At 40.8% G+C, this 16,638-nt stretch overlaps 1 protein-coding gene across 1 annotated transcript; it reads left to right on the forward strand.

Moving 5' to 3' along the window:
* The first annotated feature begins 3,836 nt into the window (after positions 1-3,836).
* Positions 3,837-15,112, forward strand: LOC124000132. Its single transcript, XM_046306296.1, has 10 exons — positions 3,837-3,966; positions 7,002-7,148; positions 7,408-7,515; positions 8,772-9,177; positions 9,455-9,573; positions 9,849-9,996; positions 10,237-10,289; positions 10,440-10,537; positions 12,125-12,257; positions 12,480-15,112. The coding sequence occupies exons 1-10, from the start codon at positions 3,946-3,948 to the stop codon at positions 13,953-13,955; spliced, it is 2,709 nt and encodes a 902-aa protein (XP_046162252.1). The 5' UTR covers positions 3,837-3,945; the 3' UTR covers positions 13,956-15,112.
* The last annotated feature ends 1,526 nt before the right edge of the window (positions 15,113-16,638 follow it).

Consider the following 16,638-nt stretch of genomic DNA (forward strand, 5'->3'; position numbering starts at 1 on the left):
TGTTTCTCTCGATCCTGACTAGTCTTCCAGTCCCTGCCACAGCATGATGCTGCCACCCTCATGCTTCACCGTAAGGATGGTATTGGCCAGGTGATGAGCGGTGCCTTGTTTCCTCCAGACGTGATGCTTGGATTTCAGGCCGAAGAGTTCAATCTTGGTTTCATCAGACCAGGGAATCTTGTTTCTCATGGTCTAAGAGTCCTTTTGGCAATCTCCAAGCAGGCTGTCATGTGCCTTTTACTGTGGAGTCGCTTCCTTCTGGCCACTCAACCATAAAGGCCTGATTGGTAGAGTGCTAAAGAGATGGTTGTCCTTCTGGAAGGTTCTCCCTTCTCCATAGAGGAACTCTGTAGCTCTGTCAGAGTGACCATCGGGTTTTCGGTCACGTCTCTGACCAAGGCCATTCTCCCCTGAATGCTCAGTTTGGTCGGGCGGCCAGCTCAAGCAAGAGTTTCGATGGTTCCAAATTTTATTAATTTAAGAAGGGCAATTCCTTTGACCTCATGGCTTGGTTTTTGCTCTGACATGTACTGTCATCTGTGGGACCTTATATAGACAGGTGTGTGACTTTCCAAATCATGTCCAATCAATTGAATTTACCACAGGTGGAATCCAATCAAGTTGATGATCAATGGAAACAGGATGCACCTGAGCTCAATGTCGAGTCTCAGAGCAAAAGGTTGAATATTTACACTACCTTTCGAAAGTTTGGGGTGACTTAGAAATGTTGTTGTTTTAGAAAGAAAATCACATTTTTTGATCAGAAATACAGTGTAGACATGGTTAATGTTGTAAATGACTATTGTAGCTGGAAACTGCAGATTTGTTATGGAATATCTACATAGGCGTACAGAGGCCCATTATAAGCAACCATCACTCCTGTGTTCCAATGGCACATTGTCAAATCAAATCAAATCAAATTGTATTTGTCACATACACATGGTTAGCAGATGTTAAATGCGAGTGTAGCGAAATGCTTGTGCTTCTAGTTCCGACAATGCAGTGATAACCAACAAGTAATCTAACTAACAATTCCAAAACTACTGTCTTATACACAGTGTAAGGGGATAAGGAACATGTACATAAGGATATATGAATGAGTGATGGTACAGAGCAGCATACAGTAGATGGTATCGAGTACAGTATATACATATGAGATGAGTGTGTAGACAAAGTAAACAAAGTGGCATAGTTAAAGTGGCTAGTGATACATGTGTTACATAAGGATGCAGTCGATGATGTAGAGTACAGTATATACATATGCATATGAGATGAATAATGTAGGGTAAGTAACATTATATAAGGTAGCATTGTTTAAAGTGGCTAGTGATATATTTACATCATTTCCCATCAATTCCCATTATTAAAATGGCTGGAGTTGGGTCAGTGTGTGTTAGCTAATCCAAGTTTATCATTTTAAAAGGCTAATTGATCATTAGAAAACCCTTTTGCAATTATGTTAACACAGCTGAAAACTGTTGTTCTGATTAAAGAAGCAATAAAACTGGCCTTCTTTATCTGGAGCATCAGCATTTGTGGGTTCAATTACAGGCTCAAAATGGCCAGAAACAAAGGACTTTCTTATGAAACTCGTCAGTCTATTCTTGTTCTGAGAAATTAAGGCTATACCATGCGAGGAATTGCCTACAAACTGAAGATCTGGTACAACGATGTGTACTACTCCCTTCACAGAACAGCACTAACTGGCTCTAACGAGAATAGAAAGAGGAGTGGGAGGCCCCAGTGCACAACTGAGCAAGAGGACAAGTCTATTAGAGTGTCTAGTTTGAGAAACAGATGTCTCACAAGTCCTCAACTGGCAGCTTCATTAAATAGTACCTGCAAAACACCAGTATCAACATCAATAGTGAACAGGCAACTCCAGGATGCTGGCCTTCTAGGCAGAGTTCCTCTGTTCAGTGTCTGTGTTCTTTTGCCCATCTTAATCTTATCTTTTTATTGGACAGCCTGAGATACGGCTTTTTCTTTGCAACTCTGCCTAGAAAGCCAGCATCCCGGAGTTGCCTTGTCACTGTTGACGTTGAGACTGGTGTTTTGCTGTCATCAAGGCAGAGGGTGGCTACTTGGAAGAATTTCAAATATAAAATATTTAGACTTGTTTAACACTTTTTTGGTTACTACATGATTCCACATGTGTTATTTCATGGTTTGTATGTCTTCACTATGATTCTACAATGTTGAAAATAGTAAAAAAATAATGAAAAACCCTTGAATAAGTAGGTGTCCAAACTTTTCACTGGTACTTATGTTGAGATACATGGGGAATGTTCCATAGGTCAATAATCAATAAAGATAATATTTCGAATTCTGCCTGAAAAAAAAACGTTGGCCAATAAAACAAAAAAGTATTAATGGATTTAAGCAAAACTTCCTATGCAAGTAGATATACTAACCAAACATTAGCATATTGAATAATAGTGGTTTCTAATTTGAGTTATTTAGTTGTTACTTTGTGTCCTCATGCCAGAGTGTTAGTTCAGCCTTTTGTGAACTAACACTCGCAATACATTTTTTTACCCCTTACTAGTTCTGACTTTGCTGATAGCTACTTTATTGAGTAAAAATGTACTTACTATGAATGTGATATGTGGTTGTCCCACTTAGCTAACTGTAAGTCACTCTGAATAAGAGCCTCTGCTAAATGACTAAAATGTTCAATGCACATGCCCTGTGTTACTTTGTGCCCCGGTCTCCTCTACATGCTAAACACCTCACTCACTTTCTTGTAACCTACTGTATGGAAACTCAAATAATGAAATCATGAATTAATTCAACCTACTGTATGCATGCATGACTGTAAGTCGCTTTGGATAAAAGCATCTGCTAAATGGCATATATTATTATATTATTCTTACAATGTTCAACTTCTCTCTTTTTTACAGTATCGTTTTTAAATACAGTTCTATTGACAACTGCAATGCAATTTCTGTAATTTTCTGTATTACATGGTCAACTTTCAAGGGGGAAATGATCTTATTTCTGAACCTGCTGTATGTGAAATTAAAATAATGTTTTAAAAAATGTATTAGTATATATAATTTTATACTAGAATGAAAACTTTGAATTGGGATTATCTCACTGTATTTAGTATATTTTTAGACCAGATACTATAACACTGCAGCCATATTGAAATGGCAGCTTGTTCATACAATTACTATCTTGGAGTACACATTTATGAATGTCATGGTCAAGCCAAATATACGTTCCACAGAATGGAAAGGTACACGTGCTCACTCCCCCTGTCGGAGAAACTAGAGGAACATCAGGTTATTCAATTAAAGTTTTCAGCAAAATTAGAAAACTATAGAATATTCAGACACTCCAATTGACAGACCACGTGTTCAGAAAGTGTTGCAAATTAAAGATGGCTAGCATGATACAGATACAATGTTGCAATGTCAGTTTCCCTGCACCCCCAGTAGGCTAGTAGTTACAATGTTGCACTGCCGAATGCAACAACTATCACGTGTTCGACTTTGCTCTTCAAATTTCCCACACTATACGGTGAATTTATCATGTACAATACGAGCCACGATTACCTAAAATTATCACCAAGTATTTGTCTCCACGCATGCTCCGTGGTTATAGCCGACCAATGTGTCAGCTCAACAACTTTGATATTACAATGTAACTAAACTTCATTGATGCAATAACATCGTGAAAAATAAAAGGACATTTTTAAACTCGAACCACAATGACTTCAGGATGATAAAAATGTCCTTACATGAAACATTTCCACTTTCATATGAACAATATGTTATAGCCTACTCTCGCAAACAGCTTTGGCCACACCTAGATCCTGTCCTATTTTCACAAAAAAAGAGAAACCTTTTCTTCTTGAGCATTTGTTTGTGTGCCGGTGAGTTCCCGGCTGTGTAACTTGATAGGGGGCTCTGAGAGGGAATAAGGGAATGTGTTACTGCAATGGAGCAGAATGCAATACAGGTAAAGCCGACACTCACTTTATATTATTTTGAAATAAATCGTGATTTTCCTATGCGCACGCATGCCACTTTTACCTGTTGATATCGAAAATAAACCGACTGTGTGTCGGTCTCATTTTGATATCAGTTTGCCCTTTTTCAAATCTGTAATTTTGTTTAGAATGTCGAATTGATTGTTATCCTATCAAGCTAAAAAGACTTTCGCAATTACAACTTTGCTGGATGAGTCACAACTTTCCAAGGGAGAAATTAGCTCGCTATTATATTTTGAAAGCCCCAAATTCCGCTGACATGATTATAGGATTTTATTGGTCAGGGTTTGCAGTTTAATTCAACTTCAATACGTCTATATTTTCTTCTTGTTAATGATTGATTTCTTTGTGTGTCGTGTCGACTACTTACGTTCTCCCTCTCTACCCCCCACCCCCACATTTCCACATTAAAGACAATTTTATCTGACGATTCCGCAATATTAAGAAACTTTTATGCTTGTTTTTCAACCAAATCGATGGTATTGTAACTTAAAACCAAGTTTGGAGTAAGTCGAAAATTAATATTTCACATTTGCAGTGACGTGATATTAAATATTAAAATATAATCTAAGGAACAAGGTGGAGCAGTTTATTTAGCGAACAAATGGCCAACATAGGGGTATAAAAAAATCCCTGACATTATGTATCGTGTGTATTTGGTATAGCTCAAAATGGAATGTTAATATTGTGAGGAAATCGCTGTACTTTGTACTTGAAATTGCGAGGATTATCTTGATTGTATAATACCAGGCCCACCAAAAACTTCTGTCGAATTGTAGGACTTCAGTAACAGTAGGCCTATATTGGTTTTATATTTAATATCAGAAAGGTTTAACATATATAGGCTATACTGCATTCATAATTATATTTAAGTTGTAGCGTATACAGTAATCATATGTTTCTCAAAGTTATGGTGGATATTATATGTTCCAATTATCTAATGATATAGGCCTACTTTTCCACTTCGTATAATGTTGTAATATTGTGTAGACAATGTTTTGTATAATAGGATATCCAAGGTCACATTGTTATTTTGCAGAAAGAACACATTTTCCATTCGTTTCTCTATTTCTGGAACAGCAGTGCAGGCTATATCAAATGCCATCATGAGCATTAACGTATCCTTTCAGTAGGTTCGTTTTTTTCCCTTCAAAATCCTTCTCAAAATTGAAAATCCAGTTTTATGTGGTTTAAGGATTTACTGTAAAATCAGCCTTGCCTCGTTTTCACCACTAGTTGGCCAAGTGATCAACGTGTGCACGCACAGCTCTGTTCCTGCTGCATTGGAAGGGGGGTAGGGGACGGGGTTGCCGACAATGGGCGGGTACGAGGGGTGCGAATTTTAGCATTTTCCTCATTTAGGCAGCTAGGATATACCCTATAATAGAACTACAGGGGTGTTAATTGATTTATTATATATTTTTTAGATTAGGCCATCAGAGTTTAAGGTCTATATGAATTAAAATAGCCTGTTACAACACAGTTCTTCATAGTTTTGATTCATCACAAAACAAGTGTTTTATGTTGGATATCCAATTGTATCCTTTTATTTTTATAACCCTTTCAAATATGCATACAATCACATCATACTATCTGTGAATAAGGGTTGCCTACTAAATAGATTAGATATGGGTATTAGATATTTGGGAATGGGTATTGGTGCATGGTGACACTAGGGTGGAAAGCAGAGCGGGCTCTGTATTTGGCCTAATTCAGATATTGAAAGCCATTGTAATTTAGTGAAAATGGCTGTCCTTTGTGGCCAGTAGCAGCGAGGTTGCGCTCATATAGAGAGTCATATATTGAGCAGAACAACATGTATGAACTAATGTTGATAAATGGGGAGGAATGCAGGCCTTTGCCAGGAACATTTGGTGGAATCTGAACGTTTATGCTCATGGCCCAAATGGATAATTGGTATCATGTGAATGAGTTTTTCTGTATGAGTTGTTTGACATTCAAATTGTACACATAGAAGGGATGACATCTGTATTTGTTTGAGTTTTGCAATTTAAATGACATTTCCCGTGTCTAGATTACGGACATTTGTGATGGGCTCAGAAGTTAGTTGTACTATTAGCTTTTTTTAAATGATTATTGTTAACATTTATTTAACTAGGCAAGTCAGTTAAGAACAAATTCTTATTTACAATGATGGCCTAGTTGTACTGGGTGATAACTCACAAAACTATAACAAAAGAAGACTATGATTTCTGGGATTTTTCACGGAATGTAATCCATATAAGGGTCCTTTTGGAGGAAGGATTATTGACATATATTTGACATTTGTACCTTCAAGCATAATTGAAAAATTATTATTTAAAGTTGGAATATTTGTGACATTTTGGCCTTACCAAGGCCTCTAAGAGTGTATTAAACATAAAGTTCCAAAGTGGGATTTCAGATACTTTTAGAGTTAGGATCCAATTTGTAAAGTATTACCAAACAGTAAATGTGAAACTATATTCAAAATGGTCGCCCTCTGCTGGTGATTTGCAGGATGTACAATGATACAAGTATGATGGCTGTGATTGGTTACATCGCCTGTTCGACAATATAATTAAAAAAATAGCCAAATCATAATTTTTATTGTTTCAGTATTGATGTTTATATTCCTGAATTAATGTAGTTAAAAAAAATCTAAATACTACTCATTGCTGAGCAAGCGGTGCAGCTAAAGAGGAAACATTAGAGGCTTAAAGACAACATTTCCCAAATGTTTAAACTTCAATTAATTATTCCTCAATTATGCTTTAAAAATGACCCTTCTATTGATTACATTTTGTGAACATACTAAAAATCATGGTCTTGTTTTCTGAGGAATCACCCTATTATTCAAATGGTATGCCCCTGAACAGGCAGTTAACCCACTGTTCCTAGGCTGTCATTGAAAATAAGAATTTGTTCTTAACTGACTTGCCTAGTAAAATAAAGGTAAAAAATAAAAAAATTGAACAGACGGGAATGGTTGAAATACTCTGGCCTCTCTCTCTGGCTCACACAGTGGTTAGGTGCTCCCTCCTACCTGCGCGGCTCATTTGCCTTCTATAAGTCAGTGAGCTGTGGGTCCGGGTCCGCTGCTCAGGTCTGGAAACTGGGGGAGTTCTACTATGTACGCTGTGGCCCTGAAGAACCTGTGGGCATTGCTGAGGTATGAATTCTAATAGCTCTGTTAGTTTGCACATGATACATGGTGTATTCAGGGTGGTGACTGTGTAGAATGTTGCAGATACTCAATATCTGTTCTTCCCTAAGGATTTCTACCTGATTATGAACGTTCTGTAACATTGTACCCTCATGAACGGACCCCAGAGTTTTGGGATTAATTCCTTCTTGTGCCACTGTACCGATTACGTATTTATTGTAAGTCGCTCTGGATAAAAGCATCTTCTATGTATTTCTTATTTCAGGTGATGTTACTGTGGGAGGACCAGGCTCAGTGCCATCTGCTGGCCAGCTCCAGACTCTACTTCCTCCCTGAGGATACTCCCAAAGGCAGAACCAGAGAGCATGGCGAGGTGGGTAGGGGGCAGGGCACCACCGAGCTTGATTGTTTTACATAATGTAGAAGTGTTCAAACTAAACTATAAAAATGTTAAAACTATGTACATTTTAAAGTCTACATTACTGTAAACACTGAGTGTGGTTGTCATACTCTGTTTCACCAAGAATCACACAAACCTACCGGCCATATGTCATTGCTAGACTAGCATGTCATATACAGCATATCTCATGAAAGGACATACTGTACTGTGCATTTCTTCCATAGTCAAATTTGGGCTTGGGTTGATGCAATAATGGATTGTGTGTGCCTGGCTTTTAGCCTACTTGTTTAACCACAAGTGTTTCACAATCTCAATTTACAAATGGTTGCCACATAACTAACTATTAACAAGAATCATTAGATTGATGTGTCACATTTCCCCATCTTATTTGTGAAATGTTTTTAACTTGCACAATTCATGTATAATGAAATGCATTCTTACTAAAGTATGTTCTTCATACATAAAGTTTTAAAAGTGCATACGAATGGCGAAGAGTAGTTCTATGAGATGTTATACTTGTATTTTTATTTATTTATTCCATTCCAAAAAAAAACATTATTTTTGCTGGGATCATGAATCCCAGGTTTTCCAAAGTCTCCTATTTCACTATAGTGCTATGTTAATCATAGTGAAAAATAACATATTTAGAGGGGAGTCATGGTAAAAAAAAATACACGTTACAGTTTGTTGTTCATGTATTCCCCTAAAGTTGGAGGTGAATGTGAAAAATGTGTGAGAGAAGTAAGCTGGCCTATCAGTGGTATAGGTGTGTAGTGCCTGAGGCAGAAGTGCTGTGGATCATTGTCACTGGTGTCAAACGGGTCTGAGAGGCGTAGGAGAGCTCTGATGGCTCCTCATGTGCCACAGGCCATTGGTACTCTGACTGGGAGAACTTAATCTTGTCCTATGTGGTGAAGAACTGTAAACCAACCACATTCTGTGTCCACTAAAGAAACGGGTTAGGGTTAGTAGGGTTACTAACTTAGTGAAGTCTAAGGGAATTTCTTCACAGCAATTTGTTTTTGCATGGATGTATTTCCTTGATTCTTAAAAAAAAAATCTTGGTGGCCCTTTCTTTGAGGGTATGCACAAATAAAGTAGTATGGCTTTAATGGAGATCTAAGTGTGTGTGTGTGTGTGTGTGTGTGTGTGTGTGTGTGTGTGTGTGTGTGTGTGTGTGTGTGTGTGTGTGTGTGTGTGTGTGTGTGTGTGTGTGTGTGTGTCCTCAGGATGAGGTGTTGGCTGTTTCTAAGAAGATAGTGGTGCGGGTGGAGGATCTGGTGAGGTGGACCTGTCCGGAACCTCAAGGTTGGAAAGGAGGCAGCCAGAAGTCCAGCAGGACCAACGGTCATCACAAACCCACCCCTATTATTCCCATCGGAGCCCCAACGCCATTCAAAGAGAAGGCTGAGAGTGAGCGTCTAGGGGTCAAGGTGCTCAGCTACCCCCAGTACTGCCGCTTCCGCGCCCTGCAGAGGCGCATCCAGGACGAGGTAGGGTTGGGGCTCCAGAACCCCCATCTGCTGGCCCTGGGAGGGATCAGGGTGGCCCAACACAACACACAAGTCCTCTATTGCAGGGATACCTTCAATCACCCCACCCTGGACAGCAACACCAGTGTCTGGACACAGCTGGGTGAGCAGCAGGCTGGGGGAACTTGATCTCTCTATTAATGTAAATGTGGCCAATGGCTGAAGTGATTATACTTTTTTAACCCTAATTAGACAATGGAATCTAAAATGTGTGGACAATAAATTAAAATTAATTAATGCAACCTTACAGTAAATTAGTTAATATAATAGTGTATGTTGTGGTCATCTTGTTATTTTGTACTTAGTTCAATGTTTTTTGAAAGGCAAATTATTATCTTGTTATTTTGAATTCGGATTAAATGTATATCTCTCATTCCAAGGATGCACGTCTCTTAGCTTGAAGGGGCGACCCCGCAAGAGGAGAGGCAGGCCAGAAGGCCAGAAAGCTTTGGAGCCACCAGCCCTCAACCAATCAGAGTCCTGGATAGAGAGAATGAAGGTACACTTTGTTTTGTTCTAATAACTGTTGATATGGCTACATGCATAACTTTCAGATGTCTTATTATTCACCTCATATTCACATAGAAATTATTTAATATCATAGTAATTACCTTTTAAGTTTCTTTGTCATGAAATGCATCAAATGCACTCTTTATGCCAAGTAGTTACTATTCTTAGACGTGAGAATTCCACATTTCCTAATAGACACCAACTGGAATGGGGCTGTACAGCATTACTAGATGTAGTATTGTTATAACCTTATGTATCCTGTAGGAGAATGTGATGGGCAGTGTGGAGATGCATTGTGAGGAGGGCTGTCTCCCCCACTCTGATGAGCAGCTGTTCCTGGATCAACTCTACTGCTACATGGAGCGCTGCGGCTCACCCATCAGCAAGGTGCCCAACCTCGGCTTCAAGAAGAGTGAGTCATGACTTCATCAACCACCATTACTACTCCTACCAAAGGTTTTGAATACAAAGGGTCCTTTGCTGTACTTTCAGTTTGATTTGATGAGTTTTCCCTACAGAACTAAATAAAATGTTCCCACCATGTCTTTGAACAAGCTGTATATCTGTCAGCGTTGTAAACCAGACCGTCAAGGCCACAGCTCCTAGGACCTATGATATGCTTTAACACTCTTGTCTGTCTCCGTGTCTACAGTTGACCTGTTTGTCATGTACTCTGTAGTCAAACGGCTGGGTGGCCATGAGAGGGTGAGTAGTGAAGGCCATCGTTCTGTATCATCCACATATCTTGTACAATAGTGGTACGATTGCAATATCTTAGCAAATTAGTTCATGTTTATGGGAAAAATTAACGGTCTAAAAACTACTTTTAAACCATTTACAATCTCTCTCCTGTAGGTGACGTCCCAGCGTCTGTGGAAGAAAGTGTATAATGAACTAGGAGGATGCCCGGGCAGCACCAGCGCAGCCACCTGCACCCGGAGGCACTATGAGAGGTGAGGCAGGAACACTGCTTGTGCCCAGACCAGTTTACATTGTGCCCCACCTAAAGCATGCCTATTCTTCTTGTGACAAAAGGAAACCATGTTTATAACCACAGTACACATTATAACCCAGGCTTCAGCTGTGAGAAATGCTGATTTCGGGGGTCTGATACGATTTTAATAAACAAATTCAATATATACTATTTCTCTAGAATTATAGGCTAATGCAGGGGTCTCCAACCTTTTCTAGCATGAGAGATACTTTTAAAAAATTAAACGTCACAAGCTATTTATTTTTTTCTCTAGCTTTCAAATGGGCACGTTCTTCTCTTCTCCCCTGCAACTCTTCACGGGGTCCTTAGTGTACAAGAGGAAGTAGTGCATAGTTTCCTGTCAATATACCTGGTAAAATAATGGTTAATAAGCAATTCAAATCTGTCATGTCTTTCCCAAGTTCTGTTTTATGTTTTCCCAAATCACGTTTTCTCAGTTGTATTTTCCTGGTTTAGATTTGTCGAAATTACAATTGTTCATAGAGAAAGAACAAAATTGGATGCCAATGCTTAAATCACATCAAACACTTTTTATATATTAATTTTTTTAGGTGTGGAAGAAAACAAACACATTGAGTTTTGAGTGTAATTATCCTTTAATTTCTGATCTGGCCCTTTAATTGCACATCTAGTGAATGAAGAATGTGGGGTCTAATCTGCCTGTCCAGTGATGGTTTTGTACTGCTGCTGCTGATTTCATGCCAAAGTTTGCAAATAAGATACAAATTATATACTTACTCATGATATACAGTGCATTCGGATATTAATCATACCCCTTGACTTTTTCCACATTTTGTTGTGTTACAGCCTTATTCTAAAATGCATAGTTTATAAAATGAGATTTTTAAATGATCACATTTACGTAAGTATTCAGACCCTTTTACTCAGTACTTTGTTGAAGCACCTTTGGCAGCAATTACAGCCTCAACTTCTTTGGTATGACACTGCAAGCTTGGCACACCTGTATTTGAAGAGTTTCTCCCGTTCTTCTCTGCAGATCCTCTCAAGTTCAGTCAGGTTGGATGGGGAGTGTTGCTGCACAGCTATTTTCAGGTCTCTCCAGAGATGTCCAAGTCCGGGCTCTGGCTATATTTCTGTCAACCCACAAGATGGTTATCACATCAACTGGCTACACACGGAGTGATAGACAAACGCGCTCACCATACAGACTGGGGCAATATTGTTGGAAATTAATTGGCAGATATTGTGTTTCGTTTTGGCTTTTAAGCCAATAGTGGCTAACCAGGGGTGGGATAATGTAAATGTTGCGTTGATAGCAGCTGGGAGCTTGCAGGAGGGTGTCACCAGTCTCACACTTGCGAGATTTGTTATGACCGTTTGCGGTGGAACACGTGAAAATTGCTTTTACTTTCAGAGTTGTTTGGCTAGTTACTCATTGGTGGGCTGACCTATTAGAGACCCCTAGGCTAATGGACTGTACAGTACCTGGTTGAAATCCACTGCATTTTAGGCTTTTCGGCGTTGGTGTTTCCTTACAAAACGTGTTTTTCATTTTGGAACTTTTGGTTCTGTGTGTTTCCCTCAGGCTGATGCTTCCCTATGAGGAGCACATACATGGAAGAGGAGCAGAACTCAAACTCCCAGCATCCACTGGGCCTATCCGGGGCAGGGGGAGGAGACCGCTGGTGAAGAAGACTGCAACCCCCACCCCTCCTCCAGTAAGTGTCTGCTCATCTCTCACTCCACATACAGTTCATTGTTGACTTGCTCAGTTCATGTCAGTCATTTGATATTTAATATGCTGTCATCGCTAGTTGTCTTGGCTTGACCTGAATCTGATGTAAATTAATGTATTCTATTACATTCTAGAGACTAACATGAGAATCATTCAGAAAGTGTAACTGAATCCATCCTCATGTATGGCATCTCTCTCTCACTAGACTATTTCTCCAGACGGTGTGGTGGTAGTGAAGAGGGGCAGGGGCAGACCTCCAGGCAAAAAGAACCAGGCCAAACTTCTCGCCTCCAAGGCCATTCCAGTGGTCCTGTCTCCCCCAGCCAAACCCAGCCTGGACCTAGGGTCCAAACCCCTGCAGGACCCCTCTCTCCAGTCCCTGTCTGTGTTCCAGGGGTTAAACCTGGCCAACATGCCACTAACCCCAGAACTGTCCCCCATGTCTGCCCCCTTCCTCCCCCTCCTGCCCAAAATGGAGAGGGAGGTAAGGGTGGCGAACGGGGATACTCTAGCACCATCACCCACTCTGTCTCCTGCAAATCTCCTGTCTGATCTCTCCAGGCTCCACGCAGCGGGCTCCCTAGGAGGGTTCAGGCCCTCTAAAGGCCCCTATCCCCTGGATCTCTTTAGGAGCCGACTGGGCCTCAATAGCTTAGACGGCCCTGGTCTAAACACCCAGGACCCTGCCTCCCACCAGCCCTCCAGCTTCCACCTCCAGGCCAAAGCAGGGAGCTCAGACACCCCCCTTCCCAATGGGGACCAGCCCCATCTGCAGTCTCACCACCAGTGTTTGGGGTGTGGGCTTGATGAGGCAGCCCAGGGGGGGGGCAGCAGCAGTACTAGCACCAGGGAGGGCCGTAGCAGCAGACCTCCCCTGCCCCCTCTCCGGGTCCTACCCCTGGATCTGGACTGCAGCCTGCAGGTGCGCCAGCTGATGCATACACGGCTGGGCTTGGCCCAGCTTCACTCCTTCACCAAGCGGCTGTCGGAGGTCTTAGCCCAAGACCTGAGTGGCAAGCCCTGTTTACCCATCACCCCTCCCCCAGAGCAGGCCTTACCGCTCAACCTCAGCAAGCGCTCCACCACCAGAAGATCTGCCTCTGATACTGGCTCCAGGATGGCTGCAGGGGATCAGGAAAATGGTGACACCACACTCCCCTTAGCTAAAAGGCATAGAATGGAGTCGTGCGAGGAGGCTGAGGACCTGAGCTCACCCAGCAGGGCAAGGGCTTTCCTCCTGGAGCTGCCTTGTCACACCACCAGCCCAGACACCAATTCTCCATCTCCCCAGCTCTGCCTCACCGAGTCTGGGGAAGGTTCTGGAGACACCCCTCTGGAGAACCAGGGCAGGACGACTGACTCTGAGCCAGTAATCCAGGTGAAGGTGGAAGAGGACTGGAGAAAGAGCAGCTTTGTGGAGGTGGAGCCTGTGGAAGACTGCTCTTTAAAAACAGAACAGGAGAGGGTGGAGAAAGAGGGAGGAAATATAAAGATGTGGGAGAATGGGAAAGAAGAGAAGATGGCAGTTGAAACTGTTAAAATGGAGGATGGTATACAACAGCAATCGGAGGAGGGTGAAAAGGCAGTAGTGGAGGGGAGTAAACTGGAGAGGGTAGAAGAAGAGGGTAAAACCATAAATATGGAGGATGCTATATCAGAGAGGGGACTGAGGACTCCTTAGCCCACTCTACAAGTGGCTCTGGGGGCCAACAGGAGGATGAGGAGATGTGATGTTGAGGCTTCTGTCAAAGGGCTGCCCAGTTCTGTCCTGCCTCCAACCCAGGCCCAGCCAAGGTACCTGAACAACTGCGCACAACCCCAACAGCCTCACGACTAACACCGACAATCACTCCTCCACTCTCCCTTATGGGAGGTAACTCTCAAACATACAATCAAAGACTAAAATCCTGTGAACTCAGTAACGACACACACACCTTTGAAAACACTGCCATTTGCCTTGACACTATTCAATGATCTAATTCTGTACATTGTATGATACTATGCATAATACAACTTTCGGGCTTCATCTAACTTGAATTATGTAGCTATATTAAAGCTTAACTTGTGTTCTACGTTCGTAGGAAATACTATCGTTTTTTTATTTTCTTTTTACTGTTAAATGAAGTATATTACAAAACAATCAGTAGGTCAGAGGTTTTTATAACAATCCACTCCCTTCCTGGACCACGTTTTCCAAAAGCATCTTAAGGAGAAGTTCATCGTTAGAACCATAGGATCAAGGACACAAAAAGATGTGCCTTAAATCTCTTGTGCTCTGATTTGTAGTCCTTCACGGAGTCACACAAATGGCAACAACGAGGAAAACATCTCTTTGTTCCCTTCAGTCTTGCATTTATTACTTCCTGTTTGTTTCCAACGACGGCAGGATTTGCACTCCTACTGTACTGGTTCCCTTTCCTTCCTTTTATGCGGAAGTCACTTACAATATTTATTATTTAACTTTCTGATGCCAATTGTAATGTATTTTAATGTCTGTCTCGTTTCAAAAACAATATTCTGACACCACTGGCCTGGTTAACATGAGATTTAGTCGTTGTTGCCTTATTCCGAGTCAATTGACACCAGTAATTCTGTCAGACAGATATCTGAAATGCCATATTTTGTTTACGGTTAACTGGGGTGTGCCCAGACCAGATGTACAGTAGAAGGGGGATTTTTATTGACTATCAACACCAAATGTGTTACTGTATGATTACCATAAAGAGAGTAAAGATTCTCGGCTGTAGAATTTTACAAAAAAATATAACTTCTAAAACCTTTAAAAAAAAAAAGTTTTCCTGTTGATATCCTTATTAAATATTTGGTTAAACAATTACAGCTGGTTGTGGCTCAAACTGTCTTATTTCTTTGGTCTATTTCTTTGTTTAAAAGTGTCAGCATACCATTGAGGTGAACGGTCCACATGCCGGCCATTGGGTGAGATGGCAAAATGTAGTAGTTGAGCTACACATCATTTTGGTGTCGCAAGTTCCTCATTGAGTTGAATAGGTATTTAATGCTTTTACTTAAATCGTTTGTAGCTTTTTGACGTTATTATTTTAATTATAGAGTTTAAGATCAAATGTTTACATTTCAATCATGCATGTAGAACAAAATCAACTTAATGTTTTTGCGTCTTAAGTACCGACTGGTGCTTTATTAGTTGGCTCACAGTATACCAACTTCTGGAATGGTTCAAATGGGAAAGAGTATCTTCATTCAACTTTAAAATATGGATGGTCATGATTCCTAGAAAAGAAAATTGCAGCATATGGAATTGATTTGCAATTGACTCCGATCAACTGGCTTTTCTTTTCCCCCTTTGTTTTATTTCTTGAACACCTGCTACAGAGTTAATGTCATGTAGTTGTCTTTTATTTCAATCTGTATCAGTTGAGCTCATCTTGTTCATGGAAGAAATCTGTCTCAAGTATTAATTTCTCTGTGTATTCGAGTACGGCCAGCGCCGTGCCACACCTTGACTCCTGTACTCGATGACAATTTAATTTAGATGGTTGTTTTAACACTGTATATTAAATATGTTTTTCAGATTTTTGCACAAGTTTATAGACTGAGTATACAAAATATTAAGAACACCACTTTCCATGACATAATGACCAGGTGAATCCAGGTGACCGCTATGATCCGTTATTGTTAAATCCATTATTATTATTATTATTATAAATCCACTTCAATCCGTGTAGATGAAGGGGACCCTTGAGACCTGGATGGTGTATGTGTGCCATTCAGACAGTGACTGGGCAAGAAAAAAGATTTAAGTGCCTTTTCAAATGGGGTATGGTAGTAGGTACCAGGCGCACCGGTTTGTGTCGACTACAATGCTGCTGGGTTTTTCACACCCAACAGTTTCCCATGTGTATCAAGAATGGTCCACCACCCAAAGGACATCTAGCCAACTGGATCTGGGAAGCATTGGCGTCAACATGGGCCAGCATCCCTGTGGAACTCTTTCGACACCTTGTAGAGTGCATGCCCCGATGAATTGAGGCTGTTCGGAGAGCAAAAGGCCAACTCAATATTAGGGGAGATGTTCCTAATGTTTGGTATACTCAGTGGAGCTGTTTTGCCAGACACAGTGACCAATCCTGGACTATAAAATCTATTTCAATGGAAATTCTCCATTGAGCTTGCTTTTTAGTCCAGGGATAGTGTTAATCTGTGTCTGGGGAAATTGTCCCTTTTTATTGTAGGAAAAGGTCTCTTTCTGTAATGCAAGAAGTATAGAGACGGACAGTTTCCTAAATTGACCACTAGATGGAGACCACAGGCCAGCACTGTGCTATGCGAGGCCTGACTGTGTTGTACAGTCCTGGAGGGAAGGAAGGATATTCTACACGACAGAA

This window comes from Oncorhynchus gorbuscha, linkage group LG16, assembly GCF_021184085.1.
Source record: "Oncorhynchus gorbuscha isolate QuinsamMale2020 ecotype Even-year linkage group LG16, OgorEven_v1.0, whole genome shotgun sequence".
NCBI lineage: Eukaryota > Metazoa > Chordata > Actinopteri > Salmoniformes > Salmonidae > Oncorhynchus > Oncorhynchus gorbuscha.